At 40.8% G+C, this 24,605-nt stretch overlaps 1 protein-coding gene across 5 annotated transcripts in view; it reads left to right on the top strand.

The window, feature by feature from the left end:
* Nucleotides 1-2,147: 2,147 nt before the first annotated feature.
* USP3 (ubiquitin specific peptidase 3) overlaps nt 2,148-24,605 on the top strand; it is an 83,365-nt gene continuing 60,907 nt past the window's right edge. For 2 of the 5 annotated variants that reach the window (XM_054240450.2, XM_035258803.3), the window contains exon 1: nt 2,148-2,386. In XM_054240450.2, the coding sequence (XP_054096425.1) occupies nt 2,296-2,386 (91 nt within the window). In that variant the 5' untranslated portion in view covers nt 2,148-2,295. Of the gene's footprint in view, nt 2,387-2,752; nt 3,304-24,605 lie in introns of those variants that run through there. The other 3 variants (XM_054240451.2, XM_035258802.3, XM_035258800.3) reach the window with 3 other exon arrangements.

Below are 24,605 nucleotides of genomic sequence, written 5' to 3' on the forward strand. Positions count from 1 at the left end.
GCACCGGGCGTAATAAACTGTTTTTAAAAGCTGGTGTTGGGGAAGACAAGGGCATCACACACTGGGAGGTACCCCGGGGGTGGGACAGGGTCTGGAAAGTCTCTCTCAGGAAGTGATGTTTAAACTGAAGTCTAGGAGATTAGGAAATGAGTCTCTGAGAGGGTGGATAAATATTACATACCAGTATGACCTGAGTGAGGTCACCTCCAGGGCTGAAGAAAGAGCTATGGATGCTAAGTGGGGGTGGGTGTCCAGAGGAAAACAGAAGGTTGGTGGAGCAAGGCCTTAAAGACAAATATGTTGACAGGGAGAGATGGGTGGAAGAGCTTGAGCTAAGGGCAGATATTGTTTCTCCTCCTAAGCTTCCCAGGATAGCAGCGTTCATCTACTGTCATTAAAAACAAAGAAAAAGTTGTAATTTATTGGCCATCTAGTATGTGGTGACAATTTTCATGAATTCTCACATCTTCCTTGTAAGACAAGTATTCTTCCAGTTTTACAGATCTAGAAAAGGCTTGGAACGGCTAGAGACACTTGCTAAGCCTGCCCGTCAAGTAGGTAGCAGAGCTGAGATAGGAACACATGCCGGCCTGCCTTCCTAAGCAGACGCGCTTTCCACAATGCCTCACTGCCATTAAAATCCCAGGCCGAGGCTTGCTCTAACAGCAATCAAATACCACTTGGAAAGGACAGATCTTTGAGGAATCAGAAATATTTCTGGGGAAAGGATGGGCAGAGGTGCCCCCGGTGGGTGGATACCACTAGGCAGAGGTCGGTGCGGAAGAAGCCGACTTGTGGCGTGGGAGGTAGGGAGGAGTGAGAAGTGATTGACGGGGCCTCCCTGGCTGCTCTAGGACTGCACTGCAGGGAGGTGCCGGCTCTAACCACTGCCCGGCCCGGTTAATCATTTCCTGACCTTCCTTCCTCCTCTCGCCCTGGCCGCAAGATTGCCACATCAGTCTTCCCCCTCCCCCTGCTCCCCTTCTGGACCCGAGGCTCCTTCGCCGGGTTTTACAAGGAGCCCCACTTGGAAGCAATATTTGTAATAGCCCCTGACGTCCTCAAGTGCCCCAGTGAGGTCGCAGGCTCGATCCTGAATACGCCGGCCCAAGCAGCCCCATGAGGCTTGCTCTCTCTCCAGCCCCTTACTAAAAAGAGGTCAGAGGGTCACGGATCCAATCATGGCACAGATTAACAAGTTACAGACTCGGTTTCCCCCGCGGTAAAAGGGGAACGGTAGCAGTTAGCTGGTAAGGTGTCGCGATGCTTAAATGCGGTGTGTGAAGTGCCTGGCTGGGAGACCGTAAGTGTCTAACAAATGCTAGATCCCTTCCCTTATCGCCTGGAGGGGAGTTTAGCTTGCCCAGCAATCCCAGGCTACATTAATCTCAGTTGAACTTCCAGCTTTGAAAGTCCTGCGACGTGCTGGAGGTAACGCAAAAGGTGAGTCACAGTGACAGGGTCTGAATGCAGGTTCATGGGCGCCCCTGCGGGCCCAGCCACGCAGCATCTAGGTGGCTGGCTAAGGCCACGTGTTCAGAACCTTGAACCGGCTCTGGATCGCACCTGCCGCAGGGAGCCCAAAGCTAAGTCGGAACTGCCCTGGCACCCATCAAACCCGCTGCCCGCCTTCCCCGGAGCCAGGCCGTTGCCCTCCCCCAACTTGTTTCTTCGTGTATAAAATGAAGGTCATGGTGCCAGTCTGCCCCAGAGGTTTTCATCTTCTTCACGCTTTGCTATGCGGCGGGATTTTTACCACTAAGCCGCGGAGTAGTCGGCACTACGTAGGTTCAGTCTCCTCCGCCCACCGCAGGAAACACCGCAGACCGCCTGGGGTGCCCCGCTCGGCGCCCCACTCTTCTCGGTTACGGGGAAGCGGCGGGACTAGGGAAGTCACTTCGGAGCGCAGCGCGACTCTGCGCCACCAGCTGGAGCGCGCCGGGACCCCACCCTGCGGGGTGGACCGGCGCGGGCCAGGGGGCGGGGCTCGTCCGGGGGCGGGGCTCGTCCGGGGGCGGGGCCGGCCTGGGAAGGCGGAAGCCTCCAGTCTGGGGGTGGCTGCAGAACCCGGATCTCGGATTTACACGTTCTACGGAGCGGGGCGCGGGGAGACGGCAGGCGAGAAAACCCGGCGCCCGGAAGCCCGTGCTTTCTTTGACGCAAGGGCTCGAGACGCAGCCGCCGTCGGCCGAGCGCCGGGCTAGAAGCGACCCCAGACGGAGCCTCCGGAGTTTCTCCGCCCCCACCTCGCCCGGTCCCGGAGCCACGGTCTTCTTAACTACCTTCCTCGTGGCCATGGAGTGTCCACACCTGAGCTCCAGCGTCTGCATCGCTCCAGACTCAGCCAAGTTCCCCAACGGCTCCCCATCGTCCTGGTGCTGCAGCGGTGAGTGCGGCCCCGGGCCGGCCCCGCCGCGCACCCGAGGCCCCGGCTCTGCCGGGCCTGCCGTCCAGGGGCCGCGGGCGGCCGGTGCAAGGACTTGGGGAGGGGCGAGGGCGAGCCGGGCCTGGCGGGCTGGGGAGGGTACGCGGTGAGGCGGGCGCGGGCGGGAGCGGCTGCTGCTCCTTTGTTTCCCGAGGCCCGACGGCCGGGCAGGCGAAGGAGAGGCCCGCGAGGGGCGGGAGTCCTCGGAGCTCTGGAGCGCGTGGGGGCAGCGGCGGGCGGGGACCCTCGCCCGCGGCGCGCGCCCTTGCCCCGCCCTACGATGGCCTGGGGCTGTGCCCGTCCGTGTCGCGGGGTCGCCTGTGGGGCGGGTGTCCGGCCCCCGAGGGGCGGCCGCACGTGTGGCGGGGCCCGCGCCGCGCTTCTCCGCCTACAGGACGCGAGGATCGCCGCTCTCCCGGCGCAGCATTGTCTGGGCTGCGGGACGCGCGGTGGCTCCTCTCCGCCGCCGGCCCCGGCCCCGGCCCGGCTTTCCTTTCCCTTCTCCTCAGGCTTCGGCACCCCGAAACCCCGAGAGGCGCTCGGAGCTTGAGCGGCGGAGGTCGGGGTCTTTCATCCGCCTGGGAGGGTGAAGTTTGAAAATGGGCTGCTGGCTGAGAAGCTCGGAGGCTGAGCCAACAGCTGTTTTGGAGGGGACGGCTCGAGTTTGCTTTTCACACCTTCGGGGTTGTCCGAAATTGCGTTGGGATTCCCGAGTTCCTGTGTTGTGAAACAGTTATTAGGTTTATGTAAGGCTTTGGAGTAGCTTAAGCGTTTTAACTCCTCCTGCGGGCCCCCTTGGAAGCCCCAGTGCCCTCTCATTGTCTGCTCTAAGCGACTTCTTAGGATCGCACCGGCCACACGGCTTTGATTACTTCCTGGTAGGGCCCTTGTGCCACCGCTAGTCTTTTGTTTATTAGCTTGGAGATGATCACTGGTAGCTTGGGTTATATTAATAGTGTACAATTCGAACTGTTCGCTTCAAAAATCTTAAGTTTATTTGAAGAAATGTAGAAAAACGGCGATGGTATGGTTTCGCTGTGACATGTCTCGTTGTGGACCGGAGCTGAGAAGATAGTTTAAAGAATGCCTTAACACTTTTGACAGCTTCTTAAATAGTGATTATGTCCTTGGAAAAAAACATTGGTAGGTCCACAAAGAAAAATAAACTCTGGGATAAGGAATAGAAGTAATTGCGGTTTCTTGGCGCGCTCAGACATCTGATGCTTTGCTTACCTTTGTGAAGTCAGGTATCTTTTTCTGCATGAAGCCTTTAAAAATTAACGGGTTAATTAGTTTCACAGAGTAGTATTGCAGTTCTTTTGTGAGGGTGCAGACACCTGTGTAAATTACCTTTTGCCGAATAAATCTGTTGGAATGTCGAGTATGGAACAACAAATAGGGTGTGTGGCACCACTTTACAGATTGGTTGGTGGTGGTGCATTAGCCATAACTAGCTATTGGTGTGTGACATAATTGTAACTTAACTTTTTTCCCCAGAAGAAATTTGAAAACAAAAAAAAAAAAGACCAAAGTAAACGCTAGAAAAGCCTGCCTCACAGGGAATGGTTGGATTACTCTTGATCATGTGTAGTAAACTACAGAAAGACAAAATGGACAATTTAGTACACTTCTGGCATTTTCTAGGTAAAATCGCATCAGTCTAAAAAAAAGAAAATAATTGTGCAAGTGGCAGATACCCTCTTGTGAGTCAGACTTGCCTCTGTCAGGGAGTCCACTTGAGTGTAAAAGAGATACAGGAAATTGAGCATCTCTTGAAGAACTTAATAAGTTAAAGTGGAGCATAAGGAGATGTGCTGATAACAAGCATGAACTAGTATGTTTAGCCATAAGGGAGGAGTAAGATGGCATCTTTGCGTCTTGTAACAAAGTGTACCTGACGAAGCTTTGCGAGCCTGATTCTAGTCACTTGCTTGGATTTGTAGAACCAATAAAGCTCGTTTTGCAACTTTGTGTGAGTCCGCAATCTGAATCGAACCCATTTCATGCAGGTTCAACCCATTTGATATAATCCAGCATTATTGTATTAAGCTTGATCTTGTGGGCCTGTTGGTTCAGTGATTAAATGATTAGCAAATCTGTGGGTCCTTAACTAACTCGTTATCTTAGAGTGTTATATAGTCTGGTATTTTTTTCTCCCCTACTCTTTGTTTTATTTTATTATTTTTGGTAGGGAACCAAAAGGGTAGCTGGTGAGTTGAGTAATACTGTGACTGGGTATCGAATCTGATTACGTTCTTATTAAGGAGGGGAAGATCCCTATTTTGGCACTGGGGCAATATAAGTAGTGCCCTTGCCTTATTTTCTTTGGGAGTTTGTACTTATGCCACAGCGAGACAGCCAAGCAAATTGCAAAATCCCATAACATTCTGGGTTCCATCAGCTAGCAGTACCTAATTGGACAAATAATTCTATTTTCTTTGAGTATCAATTTCCTTATATAAGCCGTAAAAAAGGATCATACTTTGCATTTACTTCACAGGTGACGGTTATGATGAACAAGGTAATTTTTTGTGAAAACTTTGTGAAACTTGTGTACACTATTCAAGTAATAGGTGGTATTAGAGGTCAGAACATCTTTATAGAGAGGACTCTGAATAATTAAATATCCAAAGCCCATTAAATGGGGACTAGAACGGACTGGCTTTATGCTGAATGATGCTTTACAGGGAGATACAGAACTCAACAAGCTTACAAGAAGTAAGAAGTAATTTTACTTCAGAATTAACATGAGCTTCTTATCCGTGGAAAGCACTGTGTGTTAGGTTATATAATTGTGTATTACAGCAGTTCTTACACTTTTTGTTCTTAGGACCCCTTCGCAGTCTTAACAATTGTTGAGCACCAAAGAGCCTTTGTGTAGCCAGTATTGGTTGATATTTGTCACATTAGAAATTAAAACTGAGAAAACCTTAAAATATGTATTCATTAATATGCTTACAAATAACAATAGACCCACTACCTGTAACATAAATTGACAGCTTATGTAAAATGTTTTTCAAAACAAAAATTTAGTGGGAAGAGTGGCATTATTTTACATTTTTGTAACTCTTTGTTCAGCTTTATAGAAGACAGCTAGATTCTTACGTTGCTTCTGCATTCAGTCTCTTGAAATGTCACACATCATGTAGCCTCTGGAACACCCCACTGCATGCTTGTGAGAAAATGACAGTAAACAAAAGTAACATCTTAAATATTATTTATGAAAATCCCTTTGACCTTCTGGACCACCTGAATGGGTCCTGGAAACTTTCAGGGTTCCAGGACCACATTTTGAGAACCCACTTGTGTAAGCTATAGTTAACAGTTAAGGATACCTGCTCCTATCAAAATAACTTTAAATAATTGGAGAAATCCTTAAGGCTAGCAATGTGTATGTTTCTTTGGAGACCCGAGGTTTTGAAGTGTATTAGCTGGGAAATAGACCGTGGGGATTAGTAGTCCTCTGCTCTCAAAAAAAAAAAAAAAAAAAAAAGGTAACAGTCGAATCCAACTGAGAGACAGGAGGCTAACTAGAAGGTAAATCCATGCTGTGGTTTAAGGTGAATGTTGAAAATAGCGATCTCCTAATAACGTAAAGGCTGATTTATGTCTAATTGTTGCTGAAGGGATTCTAATTTTAAATGAAAAAGTCTTATAGCTAGGACATTTTCTCAAGCTTTTTGTTATGTGCACATATCAGATGTTATTTTCAGAAGCTGGAGGTTTGGGCAGTCCTTATTTTTGTGGGTAAAAAATTTAACCAGTGGGGAAAAGCACAAATTGTTTAAAAAGATGCCCTGAATACAAGTGTTTGAATAACTAAGGAAAGCCAAAGACCAAGCATTTGAACTCAAGGGTTTGGGTTAAACAGCCAGTTAAATTAGAGAGATTTAGTAGGCTAGGCATGATAATTTTTCTCTGATTAATTCTTCCACGAGTTGAGAGTGCCCCTTTAAGTTTTCAGTTCACACTTGCCTCATATTACTGTACGCAAGAAAAAGTAAGTGTAGATCAAGTAAACGTTATGCAATTTTGGGTGGATACTGGAGATAAACTGTTTTTTAAGGGATCCGCTCAGTAAGATGAGGTGTTGATTATTGGTTGTCAGTGGTAATAAATTTGTAATGGACTGATCAGGTTGTGATAAAAGGTAAGAAATCACCTGGAGTGATGGGTTATTTTGTATTGTATTTCTCCCCAACCTACATTTAACACTCTTGTTTGCCCAGTGGACTAAATTTTCTAAATATAGTCAGTCATTTGCTTGTCATTAGGTCAAATGCATTTACTGCTTTTTAGTAACATTCTATGATGTATTAAGTGTCTAACATTTAATAGGGCAATGAGTAAATATTTGCCTACTAAATAAAGGAACTTTCACTTAGATGTGGCTGGAAGGGTCTTTATGTTGAAAACATGCAGAGTCAGTGGGCTTTCCCTCAGAATGCTTTCACTGGCCTGCACTCCCAGTGTAGGCTGGATTGTGAGCAAATGACCATCTGCAGTGTTGTTATCACAGTGAATTTGTGTTCTTTTGGTAGTCTGTATTTATAGATGGGCAGGTGGACAATTTAGTTGTAAATGTGGAAAAGGTAGTTAAAAATCAGTGGACAGGTGATACTTTTTTCACATTAATTCTAAAATTTAGTATTTGAGTTTTATATATCCTTCTGAAGAATTTAAACTTTGTTGGTAATATTTATAAAGCTGAAGGCAAATGTCTTTCTAGTCTTTCTGCCGTGTTCCTCCCCCGCCCCGTCTCCCAGAATCTTAAAGCAGTCTCAGGTTATTTCCAAAGTCTCTAAATGATTGGTCATGGATGTGAAATGTGTGAAATTCAGAATGTGCTCCATGTATGTGTTTTGTTTAAAGAGGCTGCAGTATAGAGATTGAGCTTAACATTTCCTTGTTGTGAAGAAGTTTTGACACATTGATCAGAAGTTATTTTCCTAGTAACATGCTTAATAGTGCGTAAAGAACATCCTTCATGGTCTAAGCAGAAGAAATGATGGAGTTGGGGGAAGAACTCTAACTCTTTGGTGTGGTTTCCTGTTATTTATCCCCATAATAATTTCTTCTCATTCTTGGCGTGTACAGCATTAGCCTTAGGCTCGTTTAACAGCCTACTTTTTCCTCATTGAAATTGATGTAATTTCCTTCTACACTGGAATATAAAAGATTGATCTTGGGTTCTAGCTAGATTTAGAGATACTTATGTTTTATAGTGTTTGCAGCTCAGTGAGTAGACCAGTGAGCAGTTTACTATGTAGCTCAGTGAGTAATTTAAATTCCTGTTTTAAAATTTGAGTCCCTCTTCCATCAGGGACTAATTTACATGTACATTTATTTCTCCTAACCTAACCTACTGTTTGTTTTTTTTTTTTCCTTTTTGAGCTTTTCTCTCCTTCCTGACCTTGTTTTTTTTTTTTTTTTAATTTACATTTTTTCTTCTTTGAAAACAAAACGTTAGTCTCCTTTGATTAAGCTGCAGTTTCTGACCTACATGCATACCGGTTTGTGTTCAACCAAGGCACTGAAATAGATTTAGTAGGTATATTATCAGTGTTTGAAGTGGAAAAGGTATGCTGTTTAACTTATTTTGATATTTTATGTTTATTCATAGCCTCTATAGACAGGAGAGCAATTGCATTCTAGGTGTTTTTAATAGAGCTTTCCTGGACAGATGGCTTGGAAGGAAGTACTTTGATGGATTCTCAGTAGGGGCTAGTACTTTTTGGAGGGTGTATTTATGATTAAGCTTACCTTGACTGACAATTTAGAATGCTGAGAATAGCATTAAGGACAGTAACAGCTTGTTGGTCTTACCTAGAATTGTCTTGTGCCAAGACCTCTCAAGATACACTGAGATTTCTGTGTAGTGGTCTGTTTTGAGAATGTAGGTAAGCATAGGTATCCTTGAGACTGAAAAGAAAATCACCTAAAATTGTTCATTGCAATCGTATCTTAAAATCTTTGGGATTTTTGAATGAACTTTGGCTTAGAAATTTGTAAAGACTGTCTTTTTAACTGCTGTGAGTCTGCAGATGTGAGTATAGTAATTCCAGATGTTTTCTCATCTGTTAGTTTTACTGAGGAGGAGGATAACTGAGAACAACATAAAGTAAATTCAAAGCAGTTTGCTAGCATTTAACCCTGACTAGTTTAATTAACTATGCATCCTTGTAGTTTTTTGTTTTGTAGATCATGAAACAGACAAAGGTTACGATGCATGCTTAGGATGCATGGGAGCTACTAAAGATAGCCCAAAGCTTAAACTCTAATGCTATTCAGACTTAGCTTGCCTTTTTTTTTTTTTTAAAGCAGAGTCTTCATTTTGTCATTCAGTAACTTAATGTTTTACCGTTTAAAGAATATAAAATGTTTGGAACACAAACTATGTTTTAAATTCCGTATCTCAAAAATTACTTATTTTAAAATTTGGTATTTGATTACCCCCTCACCCAATTTAATATTTAAAATGCTGGCAAGTTGGAACAAGGATTTGGTGAAATACTTTGGAAGAAACAACTGTTTAAAATGTCAACCTTGTTATGCTCAGATCTAATTTTTTTGTAGGCTGAAATTCATATTGCACTAGTTCAGACATAAACTGGTCTCCTCACTGTAGCTATGGATAAAATGCAATTAGCTTTTGGTTATTTTAACAATGGGTTTCAGTTATTGAAGTCTCTCTACTTATTTTTTCATTTTTTTTCTGTTAGAATATTCTTCTTGGAGGTGATTTGTTGTAGGGTAGAGGAGGGAGAGAATTCTTAAGGTATAGAATTTTGCATTTGCTTCTGGTAGCTCAGAGGTTATTTGAAATACTTGCTTTTAGTCAGTGTACTTTGTTGATTCGATTTACTAAGTTTTTCTAAGGTTTTCCAATTGTATTTCCTGTAAAAATTACAATCTTTAGACTATAAAAACTACTATAATAACTGCAGATCTTAAGACACATTTCCCCCTTCTTTATTTTTAGATAGTCTTGCTCTGTCGCCCAGCCTGGAGTGCAGTGGTGCAACCTTGGCTCACTGCAACTTCCACTTTCCTGGTTCAAGCGATTCTCTTGCTTCACCCTCCTGAGTAGCTGGGATTCCGGGCACCTGCCACCATGCCCGCCTAATTTTTGTATTTTTAGTAGAAACAGGGTTTCACACTGTGTTGATCAGGCTGGTCTGGAACTCCTGACCTCGTGATCTGCCTGCCTCGGCCTCCCAAAGTGCTGGGATTACAGGTGTGAGCCACCGTACTAGCCTCCCCGCTTCTTAAGATATAATGAGAAGTGTATCTTCAATGTGTGCTATTCACAGATGTATAAAACGCAGATGAATTTAGGAAGCAATTTCAGATTTTGAAAACTGTTGAAATTAAACTTAGATATTGAAAAATCAAATTTGTGATTGTCTTAAATGTTTGTGTTAGCTAGATGCCTCACAATAAATACTAGCTAATATAAATATAGCTTATAAAAATAAGACCTTTGAAGAGGGAATTGAGAGTTTATTTTTATGATAAGCCAGGTTATATAAAATATATTGTAACTAACTAGATTTTATGTGGAGACTTTGTACTCTGCTTTAGTTTTTTTTCTGTTTCATTTTGTTGTTGTTTTTTTTTTTTTTTTGGAGACAGAGTCTTGCTCTGTGGCCCAGGCTGGAGTACAATGGTGCAATCTCGGCTCATCACAACCTCCACTTCCTGGGTTCAAGTGATCCTTCTGCCTCAGCCTTCTGAGTAGCTGAGATAACAGGCACACTCCACCATGCCCAGCTAATTTTTTGTATTTTTATTAAAGATGGGTTTCACCCTGTTGGCCAAGCTGGTCTTGAACTCCTGACCTTATGATCCGCCTACCTCTGCCTCCCAAAGTGCTGGGATTACAGGTGTGAGCCACTGCACCTGGCCTCTGCTTTAGAATTGAATAGCTCTATCAGCATGAGCTGTTTCCATTCTTGAGGAGAAGTTTTCTCCTGTTTTTTTCTTTGTTCTAGCTGGGTTTAAGACACCCTTTGTAGAAATTGCTTGTCTGTTTATCTTTGATCCACCCTGAAGACTCTTAATTTTATGAACTGTTCTTGTACCGTGTCATCACTAGAAAAGCCCGCTGGAAATTAGCTGTCATATTTCTTCAGGTTTAACTTAATTGATTAGAAGAAAGTATAGTTTTTTTTTAGCTTCTTTAAATCCTTGTCCTTGATGACCAAGCTCAGGTTTTTATTTTTGCTTACTAATCTTACAGAGATAAGAGTCTCACTCTGTCACCCAGTCTGGAGTGCAATGGTGCAATCATAGTTCATTGCAGCCTAGAACTCTTGAATTTAAGTGATCCTTCCACTTCACCCTCTCAAATAGGCTGGAACTACAGGCATGTGGCACCACACCGAGCTGATTTTTAAATTTTTTGTAGAGATGGGGTCTGGATGTTGCACAGGTCTTGAACTTCTGACTTTAAGCCGTCTTTCCACCTCAGCCTCCCAAAGTACTGGGATTACAGATGTGAGCCACCAGGCTGCCTGGGTTTTCTTTTTTAAATAGTAGATTTTAAATTGTCCATTACTGTGTTTTGAACATTTGTTGCACAATACTGGGGTAATGTTTTGATTAAAGTTTTTGAAGATGAAGTTTAAATTTCTAGAAAACAAATTTCTGACATGGAATTACTCCCTGAGATAATTGATAGGCAACATGTTAGAAAAATGTTCTACTATGATATTAGGCATTTAAAAAATAACTGTATAATATAGACACTATGGGACCGACAATTGTAAAAATTGCTGATTGAGCAAATTTTAATTTTAGTTGCACACAGTAAAATGTTATTTGGTTTGAAATTGACTCTCATTTCCATGTGAATTATTTTGGATAGTAATAGTGAGATAGATACTTCAGCATTGGAGAAATTGCTTTATAACAACTAAAGGATCAAACTTCACCTTAAGTGTATGAAGTGGCTGGCAGAGCTCAACATTCGTGCCATGAGAATTTAATTCTGAGAGCCTAATGCATCCATTTCATTTTAGTCACTTTGAATATTTTGTTTGTGTATAGTTTTTTAGAGCCTCATTAAAAATATATGTATTTCTAGTTTTTTTCTTTGGACATATAATACAGATTTTTGGGTAAATGTGGGTCATTTTTGAAAATTGCATCTGTTGATTGTAAAAGGAAATTCAGACTCTTGGTTTTGGATAAAGAACAGCTATTTAAAAAAACTAAAATGGTTAATGGTTTTGGAGTTTGCATGTGCCTATTTTCTGAAATATTGATTATCTAACCCTTGGGCAGGGAATAAGTATTTGCCAAGTTTGTATTTTTCTTTTCTCTGTTTCTTCAAAATAAGTCCTGTTGATTTTAAAAGAATAGTTTCCCAGTAAGTACAAGTGCGGTACTTTCCCCCCTCCACTTTGTACTTTAGTGTTAACCTTTTTTACATAACCACAGAGAACTAGGAAGAGAATTGTACAATGCAGATATTAAGCCTGTTGTTCGCCAAGGAAAGTCTTTGCTGTTGAGGTCCCTAAACTTCTTATTTTATTTACTTGTGGGAGGGAGTGCTTCCTTAAATGTATGTAAGTCTTTTCTTATGTTGCATACACTTGCAACTATTATTTCCAAATGATAGTTGTGTGGTGTTCACATTTATGACCCGATTCATTTCTTTTGAAGTGCCACTACTGTTTAACTGTGGGGTTGCTTACTCAGTTTGTTGGCAACAGTATATAATTAATTGCGTCAGATCTTGCTGTATTAAATAAATGGAAACATTAGATGTCAGAATTTTTAAGTAGTTCATGGCTTTTGTTTTTTTTCTGTATATAATCAGCTTCATAGGGAAAGTTATTTTTGAAATAATTTGAGCTCCTGGAAATTTTTTTGTAACTATTTGTGTCTGGTCTCCCAAAGGCAAAAATGGCCCATTTTGACTCCGATGTAGTAATCTGCTTTGGCTTTAGTGGTTTTTAGCCTTCCCCCCCCACTATACAGTTCCGCGTATTTAAACTGAAGATCAGGAGACACATAATAGCTTCATTAGGTGTTTTTCATCCAAATAGATATGAAAAAGTCTGAATTTGTGGTAGAAGAAACTGTAACAAATTTGTTTAGTGCATTACAGTTTTTGAGAATATGTTGTTTCACACACATTGTTTCTATGTGTTGTTTCTGTTTCATGGTGAAAGCATAAGGAATCCATTTAAAAATAGAGTAAAATGCTAGAGCCAGTAGGGGGAGGGGACCAGCCTGTGGACCAGAATTTGCCTCTGTGTGGGAAGTCAGCAGGACCAGATGCCCCTCTCTTCTTTGGCTCTGTAGGTATCTGGATCTGTTAACATATAGATGACAAATTTTGGCCAGCTTTGAAATTACATTTGCTAGTAGAGGGCACATATCATGAACTCTGCAGTGGGAATAAGGAATTCGGTAGGTGCCTGACCCCAAATGATAAACTGCTATTTTAATTTTTATGCTGTATAACAGATTTTAGACATTTTTTAAAAAAGATAAAAATTGTTTGGGGAATTTCATGAATTGATATGAGTGTTACATCAGTTTACCATTTGAAGATTAATTCATGCTTTCAGAACAGTAATACACATTTCTGAAATAGAGTTAGGTAATAGTATCAAAGGGCTTAAAATAGAATTTTAGTTTTCCTCACCTCCACTGTCAGTCCTTCTGTCCAGAGACAACCTCTCTAAGCTCTGTTTAGCTTTCTGTCTCATGTTTACCTGCAGAATTCTAACCAATGCTCTGTGATTGCTTAATTTGTCATTTTTAGGTATTACTCCATGATATCTTGCTGTGGTAAATGAAGGCTAGAGTTTGCACAACTTGTCCTTCTGTCTCTCCATTTCCCAATATAATTAGATTACATATTTTAGTTAATATAGTGATTAATTTTTCTTTCTTGTCTAACATTTTATTTTTTCTTGAGTTAATAACTGCTGCTTTAAAAATTGCTTAGTTTACCTTAGACACATTTTCTCTTAAATGTTCCTTTAAACCTGCCAAGTGTCTATGAATATTATTAACTTCTTCAACAGATTAGGTAATCTCCTAACACTAACTCTTTTCCAAAAAAAACCTTTCCAGAGCCCTCTGACCTCTGCTCTCATTCGAAATAATTGTTCTCCAAGCCTACTGGAGAGTTTTTATCCTGTGATTTCCTCTGTGTGTTTTTTGAGACAGAGTTTTGCTCTGTTGCCAGGCTGGAGTGAAGTGGTGCGATCTTGGCTCACTGCAACCTCCGACTCCCTGGTTCAAGTGATTCTCCTGCCTCAGCCTCCTGAGTAGCTGGGATTACAGGCACACGCCACCATGCCCAGCTAATTTTTGAATTTTTAGTAGAGATTGGGTTTCACATTGACCTCGTGATCTGCCTGCCCTGGCCTCCCAAAGTGCTGGGATTACAGGCATGAGCCATTGAACCCGGCCTGTTGTTCCCGTATAATATTAGATCTCTCATTTCTTGGATCCCATGTCGTCTTTTTCTTGGTTTATTTCATTGTCTTGCTGGAAATCAAGCTCCCTTCTCACAGGAGGTAAAATTTTTTTCTCTAATTCCGTGGCACATTAAGGAGTAAATTTTTTACTCCTTGCAAGTCTGACATTTTAATTTTGCCTTTATACTTGATTGCTTGGCTGAATAGAGAATATTAGTAAGAAAATACTTTTCTCTTAGAGTTGTAAAGCCATCATGGGTTTGTTTCTAGGTTCCTGTGTTGCAGTTGAGAAACTGATGCCCTCCTGATTTCCTCCTTCATTTATGTCCTTTTATTCGTTTTCCGAGAAGCCTTTAAGGTATTCTTTTTATCCTCGTTACCTGAAATTCCAAAGTATGTCTGGGCATGGGTAGTTTTTCTTATATTTTCTTTTATTTTTAATGAATACTCAAGGGTTTTTTTGGTCTAGAAATTCACATCCTTGAGTTAAAAGAAATTTTTTTGTATTATAAATTTGATGGCATGCTCCTCCCCCATACTTATATCCCCAATTTGTTCCTTTTTTTTTTTTTTTTTTCCTGAAACTCTTATTGGTTGGATGTTCAGTGTCCTGGGTGGCGTCTCTGATTTTCTTATTTCTTTACCTTTTGGTTCTAGTTTCTGGTATATTTCCTTGGTATTTTTTCTTCTGTCCCTTCTGTTGACTCTTGATCATCCTATTTCAAAATTTTAAGAGCTCTTTCTCATTTCCTGGCCATTCCTTTTTCACACATCCTGTTGCTATTGTTTTGCAGTATCTTCTCTTACCACTCTAGCAGTTCAGGGTATGTTGGTATTGAAGTTTTTCTGTGCTGCCTGTATTGTTTCTATTTCTCCTAGGTTCCTCTTTTTCTTTTTAAAATGATTCTTTCAGACTGGAGATTTTCTATAAACATCTTTTCATATAAGAGTGAACTTTTTCATGTAAAAAGCGTTGTAATTGTGTGGGGCTTGTCCACAGTATGCTTCACTATGAGATGGGGAGCAAGCCACCTTCTTTACTGGAGGAAGACACTCATATCTGTGCTGAGAATTTTTTCTGGTACCATTGAGTTTTTCGGTCTTCCCTCTTCGGGGTGTGCATCTGGCCACTGATGTTCTGAGATTAGGTTGAAGAATTTCCACGACTCAGTTGCTCTTAGAGCAGCTGAGCCTCCTTATGTTCAGTCCTGTCCTTACCTGGTGTCTGCTGTGTCCCTGTACCCAGAGCTACTCCCATCTGCGTTCTTCCTGGCTGACACTTAGGCCATAGCTTCCTCTGCACCGCTGAGATTGTTACTGCTCCCCTGACTTCTTTCTCACTTCCAAAAACCTGTTGAAATCTTTCATCTGCTTTGGTTACCCCACATGTTCTCTTTATCTTTGTGGGTTTGTATCTGTTTTTTTCCTTTATTTCATTTAAGTGGGTCTTAGGTGGGAGAGGAGCTAAGTGAGAATTTGTCTTCCATGTTTAGTTTGGTGTCCATTTTTAAATGTATGTCATTTGTAATCCAGTTTTTAGGGCATTTTGCCCTATCAGAAATGCATCTTATTAGTTTCTCAGAGTTAAATCACTGAGGTGAAATTTTATGTTAATCTATTTGAATAAAAATTCATACTCAGATTTACCTTCTCTGATGAACAGAACAAAACGTTGTTTCTATAATCAGAGTCAGCAGAGAAAATAGGCAAGCCCAAGGGGTTCGACCTTCCTTGGAAAGCCAGATCACATGCCAGGCTTTGGATAGGTGTATGCCTGTGAAAGAAGCACAGTTGTAAGGTCACTGAGACTACTGCAGTCAGTGCGTTATAATACTTTCAGTGGACTCGTTCATCGTTCATTAATGAAGGGAAGTTAGTGCCAGGTTTATAGGATTCTTTGTGGTAATTTAACCTTTTCCCTTGTGTTTTAGTTTTTAAAAAGTATGTTTTTAAATGGAAGTAAAGAACACAGATTTACTTACTCTCAAATTTTAACACTCAAAATTTAAAACGACATTTGATTTTGGTATAATCTTACACTTGGAGAAACACTGCTAAGAATAGTACAAAGAACTTCTGAATACTTAGATTTGCCAGTCACTCACGTTTTGCCTCATTTATTTTATCATTTATATATGTACCCTCTGTTTATATATTTCCCCTGATTAAGTTACAGATACAACACTCATTTATCCATAAATAGTTTTGTTTTTTCCCCAAGAACAGGTCTTTCTTTTCAATAAGCACAGAATATTGGTCAAATCAGGACATTCGATAGGGATAGAATGCTCTTACCTAACGCACATTCCCTGTTCAGATTTCCTCAGCTGTCCCAACAGTGTCCTTCATAGCTATTACTCCTTTCTGTTTTCCTGCCCAACCACCCCGGATCTAATCCAGGATCATGTGTGTTTAGTTGTCATAACTCTTTAGTTTTCTTTAATCTCCAATAGTTCCTCAGCTTTTCTTTCTTTTTCATGTCTTGGCTTTTTTTCCCCCTATTCTAAACCCACAGCCAACGTCATAATGTCTTAGTATTTTTGAAGAGTTCATTTTAGTTATTTTATAAAATGTTCTTCAATTTGGGTTTTCTGAGGTTTCTTCATGATTAGATTCAGGCAATGCATTTTTTGTAGGAATACCACAGAAGTAATGTTGTGTCTTCTCAGGCATTATACATATCAAGTCTTGGTTTGTCTTGTTTTTGGTAATACTGACTTTGATTACTTTATTAAGGCAATATTTGGTAAGTTAATCAGCTATAAAGTTACCATTTTCTCCTTTGTTGTTAAGAAGTAATTGGTGGGAAATATTTTTAGATTATGTATATACCTGTTTCTTACCAAAGTTTTACCCAATAGTTTCACATTCATTGATGGTTCTTGCCTGAATCAGTTATTAGTAGGATGATTGTAAGCTGGTGATTTTCTGACTCATAATTTTTCTACGTGTTAGTTGGTATTCTACTATAAGTGAGAACTTTCTCCCTCACTATTAATTTGCTTACTTATCTTAATAAGGACTCATAGGCTTTTTTTTTTTTTTTAATTCTGTGGCACTCTTAGCATTATTTATTTTGAGGCTCAAATTAGCTTATATTTGAGCCCTTCCTTCCTTTCTGGCACAAGATGTTCCAGGCTCATCTTGTACTTAGCCTGTTCCAGCCTTGGAATTAGACATTTCTCCAAGTAGCCCTCATTCTTTTTGGCTGGGAATAATATTTATTCACTAAGATCTCTCAGCACAGAAGAGCGAATCAGTATAAATAAACAAATCTACATCTGTTTTATGTCTGTGTGTATTTGTGTGTTTATAACCATGATTTTATATTGATAACTACAATTTCATACAACAACATGGGCCTAGTCTTGCCCCCTTCCATATTTGTAACACCTTTCTTTAACAGTGAAAATCTGGTGCCCATTATCTACAATGAGTATGTACTCATTTGCTCAGTTCTGTAATCAGAGAAGATAGTTCCAGAATTGCTAATCCATACCATTGTAAAGAAACCCCCTTTTAACTAGAGGTCAGATTTGTTAAGAGTTCTTTTTGCCTGTATACTAACAACATATAAAGTACCATGTTCAAAGTTTATTTGGGTTAGTTTTTATCTCCCTTTTAATACACTTATTTGACATAAAGTTTGTTCATTTGTGTTTAGTTTCCATTTTAGATTTTTAAAATTTCATCCTTATTAATTTTAATTTGCTTTTTGAGTATATAAAAGATTGTCATGGTTCCCAAAGTTAAAACTATCCAAAAAGCTGTACTAAGCAGTGTGACTACATAATACCTGCCACTCATTCCTACCCACCCCCGTAGACAACCAATTTCATTAATTTCTGTGTTTCTTTTTGTAAAGAAAAGCAGATGGGTATTTTCTTATTTTCTCCTCCCCCCCGCCCCCCCCCCCCCCCCCCCCCCGCACAAAAGATAGCAAACCATATAAACCATATATACTCTTTTGGACTTGGTTTTTTTTCATTTGGCAGTATATGCTGGGTGTCACTCCCTGTTTGTAGGAATTTTCATTATTCTTTTTTTTTTTAAAAAAAACAGCTTTTAGTATTCCATTTGTGGATGTGCCACAGTGAATTCAACCAGTCTCCTATGTGTGGGCATTCAGGTTGTTTCCAATATTTGTAGTTACAAATAATGCAGCAGTTAATAGCCTTGTACAAAGATATGTTTGTATTATCGGGTATCTTCAGGGAAGAGCACAAATTTAACTTTTTAATTGTGGGAGCAGTAATGTGTAAGATAATACTTCAAGCTCTTTGTCTGCCTACTCCAAACTTCCCTTCCACTGTGGTCGTACAAATGTATCTAAGGTTATTTAAGTGAAGTACTTTATCATAATTATTTTTCTATTGGGAAATCTTGATATTAGAGAGCTAGAAGTGGCCTTGGGACATTTTTAGTCAAGTAGTAGCTGATCATATGCCCTGGGTCAGGGTTCATTTTAAGCAGTTGACTGTTCCTATACACACTCATCAGTGCTCTTCTACCGCCTTGGCTCAGACCAGCTGTTTCGGGTACTTCTCCCTTACATTTAATTTAATTCACAGTAGGTTCCTTCATGTTGAACTGTTGACTGGCCACTCCTGGGGTTATAGACTGGCAGGAGGACAAGACAATTATACATGGGATAGAAATAAGGATTTCAGCATCTGTTTTCTCTGATAGGTCTCAGAGGATTGATGGTTATGAACTGTAGATCCTCAGAGGAATGGCATCTTGGATTCCCAGATGACGCTTCCAGTTGTTTGTTTGAGACAGGATCTTGCTTTGCTGCCCAGGCTGGAGTCAGTGGTGCAGTCTCAGCTTACAGAGGCCTGACCTTCCACACTTAGGTTATCTTCCCATCGTAGAGACACAGTCTCACTATGTTGCCCAGGCCCGTCCAGAACTCCTGGTCTCAAGTGATCCTCCTGCCTTGGCCTCCCAAAGTGCTGGGGTTACAGGCATGAGCGGCCTCGCCCAGCCCTTTGTCTTTTGTTCCAGCTAGTGAACATCGGATTTGAAGGGAGACATCCTCTTGCGTTACTAGATAACCGCATAAAAGGTTGGCTAACATAGCTTCCCAACAGAGGGGCCACAAATAGATTACATATGTGTTGAAATAAATGATCCCCTCAGCCTAGAGGTGGCTGAGGCACCTCTAGGGCAGATCATTTCTGGCCGTGAGAAACCTCTTCAGTGCATGTGCCGTACAGATGTTACTTTCTGTGCATGGCCTGACATGGGAAAGGTTCAGAAGGTAGGCTAGAGCACTGTCTCAAAATTAGCCTCTGCTCCTTAAAGGGAACTAGGTAATAGGGTGAAGAGGAATTGAATTATTTAGGGTAGAGGTTAAAACCTACTTGTCCAAAAAAATAAGCTGATAACCATATCTTAAATGTGGTGTAATTTGAAATTCTTACCAACTTCTTTGCTAAAACAAAAGTTAGAAATTAAAATATATTTCCAAATGACTTGGCTTGTAGCCTCATTTTATTGGATATTGGAATATAGAACAGTTCACATGAATGAACTTAGCATCTTTGTTAGTCTGAATTTTGACATTTTATTGATTGCTATACTGATAATATACCAGCAGTGCACTAAATGGAGTAGATACCCAGAGTATATTTTGTACCAGGATTTAATGTCTGTTCTTACCTCTGAGTTTGATGTATTCTAATAAGAGTTTTGACACTTGAGTTGCTTCTCTACTTAAATGTTTTACCTGAGTAGCATTCTGTTGTTGTCTAAACTTTATCTCTTAAACTGTGCTTCTAAAATACGTTTTTTCTGAAATATTTCTTTTACACTGGGTACATAAAATTAATGATTCTCACATTTAAGGTGGTTATAACAGTTACATCAATTTTGAAATGAGCTTATTGAAATTGAGTATTTATTTGATGTTTTGAATATTGTTTAATTTTAGGTCTGGTATAGGAGGAGTTTGAGGGAAGGGAACTGACATTCACTGAGTGCTTTCCATTGGCTAGACCATGTGAGGTAGAAGGTGGGATTTGATCCATTTTGCAGAGAGGAAGCAGGCTCTGGAACTAACTTAGCTTAAGGTCATAGAATAAAATGGTAGAGCTACAACTTTAAGAAAGTTGGTTCTGAAGCCTATGCTTGGTTCATTATGTCACGTGACCTGCATCATGTTTATTTTGAGTCTGTGGAGGAACAAATTCCTATGAAGGCAACTTATTCTGCTTGGTACATTTTTGTGTAAGAAAGGGAAGGAATTCTTCTGGAAGAGTTGAAGGGCAAGTGATAAAGGCATTTACCTAGTTCAACCAAAACAATGTGGAGCAGACTTGTGATCACTGTGTCCCTTCCTTTTTAGGTCAGTTGTGGAATACTTTGCTAGGTGTTGTGAAAAAATTGTGAGTAGGTCCAGCTACAGAGGCCTGGGATCAGGCATTGCTGGGCATGGTGGGGATCTACTCATGCTGGCTGAGGAATATGTCAGCGCTCTTGTGGTAAAGAGAAATAGAAACAGAACGAGTAATGTTCTCACCTCTTATTATTTAGAAGTAGTTTTTCAAATTCAATCTTCAATAAAACCTGGGGTTTCTTAGACTGCTTATTAAATAACATCATCCAAGAAAGCAAAAGGAACAAAGGATAAGGCTTTGTACCTTTTAATGAAGAGGAAAGGAATTTCTGCCACTGTTTATGGCATTTTCTTTTTTTTTTCTTTTAAAGATGGGGTTTCACCATGATGGCCAGGCTGGTCTTGAACTGTTGACCTCAGGTGATCCACCCACCTTGGCCTCCCAAAGTGCTAGGATTACAGGTGTGAGCCACCGCGCCCAGGTATGGCACTTTCTTAAGGATCTTTACCCAGAATTTGGGATTTCTGTGGAAATAGTTCTTTTGAAATTTTGGAGGTTCTAAACTTACTTGAGTTATGGTCTTCACAATATAGGGCAACATTCGGAATGATGTTTGTGCTCAAGAAATAGGTTGTCTTGAGGTAGTGGTGGCACACCTAGATTTGAGTTACTTAAATATATATATATATTTAAGAGAGATAGAAAAAGGGGAGAGAGAACAGGAGTCTTGCTCTGTTGCCCAGACTGCAATCCAAAAATAGGTATCAAAAAGCTCCTGTATGCCGATAATTGTGCTTAACAGCAGAGACAGGAAGGAATAAGGGAAGAAAATAGCACCCAACCAATATTTCATTTAAGTCTGAAATGTATGCAAATGCTGAAGAGTGATTTACTTCCAATTATGTGGTCACTTTCAAAATAGGTATAATGTGATACTGAGAAAAATGTATGTTCTGTGGACCTGGGGTGAAGAACTCTATAAATATTCACTGAGCTTACTTGTTCCAGGTCTGAGTTCAAATCATAGATGTCCCCGTTAATTTTCTATCTCGTTAATCTGTTGATTATTAACAATTTGGTGTCAAAGTCTCCTGCTGTTATTGTGTGGGAGTCCAAGTCTCTTTATAAGTCATTAAGAACTTGTCTTAAGTATCTGGGTGTTCCTATATTAGGTGCATATATGTTTATGATCATTGACTCCTGTTGTTACGTTGATTCTTTTACCATTAAGGAATGTCCTTTGTTTCTTTTAGTCTTTGTTACTATTAAAGTCTATTTTGTCAGAGACAAAAGTTACAACTCCTGGTTTTTTTTTTTTTTTGTTTGTTTGTTTCTCTCCATTTGATTGGTGAGTCTTCCTCCAATCCTTTGTTTTGGGTCTTTGTCCTTGCTTATGAGATGGATCTGGATACGGCGTACCGATGGGTTTTGACTTTTTATTCAATTTGCCTGCCAGTGTCTTTGATTGGGGCGTTTAATCCATTTAAATTTAGGACTAATATTGATATTTGTGAGTTTAATATTGTCGTTTAATGCTTGCTGGCTATTTTGCCCATTAGTTGATATAGATTGTTCGTTACGGAGATACTCTTTACCTTTTGGTAAATTTTTGGGATGACTGATACTGGTTGTTCCTTTCTGTGTATAGTGCTTCTTTCAGAAGCTCTTGTAAAGCAGGCCTGGTGGTGATGAAATCTCTGAGTGCTTGCTTATTTGCGAAAAAATTTATTTTTCCTTCATTTATGAAGCTTAGTTTGGCTGGATATGTGATTCTGGGTTGAAAATTCTTTGAGGATATTGAATATTGACCCCCACTCTCTTCTAGTTTATAGGGTTTCTGCTGAGAGATCTGCTGTGAGTCTGATAGGCTTCCCTTTATGGGTAACCTGATCTTTCTCTCTAGCTGCCTTTAGAATTTTCTCCTTTATTTCAACCCTGGTGAATCTAACGATTATGTGTCTTGGGGTTGCTCTACTTGAGGAATATCTTTGTGGTGTTCTCTGTATTACCTGGAGTTGAGTATTGTCCTGCGTTACTAGGTTAGGATAGTTTTCCTGAATAATAACCTGAAGAATATTTTCCAGCTTGGATTCCTTCTCTTCATGACATTCAGGTACACTTATCAAACGTAGATTAGGTCTTTTCACATAGTCCCATATTTCTTGAAGACTTTGCTCATTCCTTTTTATCCTTTTTTCTCTGATCTTGTCTTCTCGTTTTATTTCATTAAGCTGGTCTTCGACCTCTGATATCCTTTCTTCTGCTTGATCAATTCGACTATTCAAACCTGTGCATACTTCGTGGAGTTCTCGCATTGTATTCTTCAGTTCGTTTAATTCACTTATATTTCTCTCTAAATTGTCTATTCTCATTAGGATTTCGTCAAACCTTTTTTCAAAGTTCTTAGTTTCTTTACTAGAACATGTTCTTTTAACTCACAGAAGTTTATTATTATCCATCTTCTGAAGCCTAATTCTGTGGCTTCAGAACTCCTTCTCCATGGAACACACTCCTCCTGCATCAGGCCTTGTTCCCTTGTTCATGAGGAACTGTGATCCCCTGTAGAGGGAGAGGCATTCTGATTTTGCGTATTCTCAGCCTTTTTACGCTGGTTTCTTCCCATCATTGTAAATTTATCCACCTGTCTTCTTTGTAATTACCGACTTTCAAATTAGGTCTCTGAGTGGATGTCCAACTTGTTGATTCCCAGCGCCAGAATCTGAGCAGCCCACTGCGACGGCTGAGACAGTGGCGTTAAGATTCATGGTGCTTTTCTGCCCGGGAATCTCCTGTCTGGCTTCCCTCTTGAGTCCCTCTTTCAATCAGCTGAATAGGTGACTCTGCCTTCCCAGAGCTCCAAACGTTGACCAAAAGGGGACCCAGTCCCATTTACTCTGCACCAAGAACCGCCACGCCAGGGCGCCAGCAAATCCGCCATACTGGCCACAAGAGTTGCACTGGCGACCTGTGGGGCTCCTCTGCTGGGAATCTCCTGGTCCGTGAGCAACAAAAATTAGTCTGAAAGTGTGGCGTCCTCTCATTCTCTGCGCTTTCACTGGGAGCTACAATCCTGAGCTGCTAGTAATCAGCCATCATGGGTCTCTCTCCGAGTTATTAAAATATTGATGTGATACAGAAAGATCCAGTCCAAAGGACAATGGCAGCTTAGTTGAAGATAAATATCAAGTCTTTATTGTCACTACTTCTGTTGCAGAGGGAATAGTATAGTCGTTGGATAGCTTTGAATCCTCCTGGGTAAAACCTCTTGAAATTTCTTTTTCATCCTCGCTTGTCCTAAACAACAGGTCAGTCATTGAGTCAGGTCAGTGAGTTGTTTGGTGGGTATGGAGGTTGCTGCATCACTGATACGCTCCCTCTCTAAGTGGTGTTCTGGATATCTGTTGCCGCATAACAAATAGCCATACATCCTAGAAGCCTAAAACAACTGTTTTATTTTGCTTATAATTTTGTGGGTCAAGAATTAAGGAAGAACTTGGCTCGGATTGCATTAGGTGGAGAATGTGGGCTCACAGAGTTACCAGACATGTACGTTAAGAAGACACTTTGGAAGAGGATGTTCTAGAGTCTTCTTAACTTACCTGTCCAGTACCTCTGTTCCGTGGAGTCTCTGTCCCCCAGCAGTGTCATCATCTCCCCAGTCTTCCTGCACATGGTTTGGGCTTTTCTCAGCATGCTGGTCTTTGGGCAATTAGACTTCTTCCATGCCTGCTGGCTTTCCTAGGAGCAAGCCTTTCAAGCAATAGCAAGAGGGAGCTGTACATTTCTTAAGTCCTGGACTTGCAGGTTGACATGGAATTACTTCTGCCATAATCAGTCTGTCGGGGCAGTCACAGAGCCTGCCCATATTCGGAGAATGAGGATATAGACCCTGTCTTTCATGGGAAGAATGTCAAAGAATTTGTGGCCATCTTTAATCTACCACAGGGTCATTAAGCAGAAAGGAGAGGATTGTTATGAGAAATGCTGCACTGACTTTACCAGCAAATGTAAGTCTGACTTACCTAATGACTCGGAAGAGACTGGTTGTCAGAAATAAGAAAGGGATAGAGGCAAAAGAGAGCCTCTAGAAGGAGGAAAATGGAAACAATTTTCATGGGAAAGTAGAAAGGCAACCAAATCATAATTGTCTTTCCTGTCTTGGACCTGGAGTCTCGGTTCTATGGTCTTGGCCTTGAGTCCCAGGCTGGCACATCTGACCATTTTGGATTTGGTGCTCATGACTGGTCTCCTCCCCACTATTTGGACCTCTGCTTGGTTTCCCAAGCTCTGCATTGCTCACCTCTGACACTGAGTACCTCCTGTTGCTCTTTATGAGAACCCTCCTGTGGCCCTGTTCCCTGGGAGCCTACCACCCTCTCTTGGCTGCACTTGGGC

This window comes from Callithrix jacchus, chromosome 8 (assembly GCF_049354715.1).
Source record: "Callithrix jacchus isolate 240 chromosome 8, calJac240_pri, whole genome shotgun sequence".
NCBI lineage: Eukaryota > Metazoa > Chordata > Mammalia > Primates > Cebidae > Callithrix > Callithrix jacchus.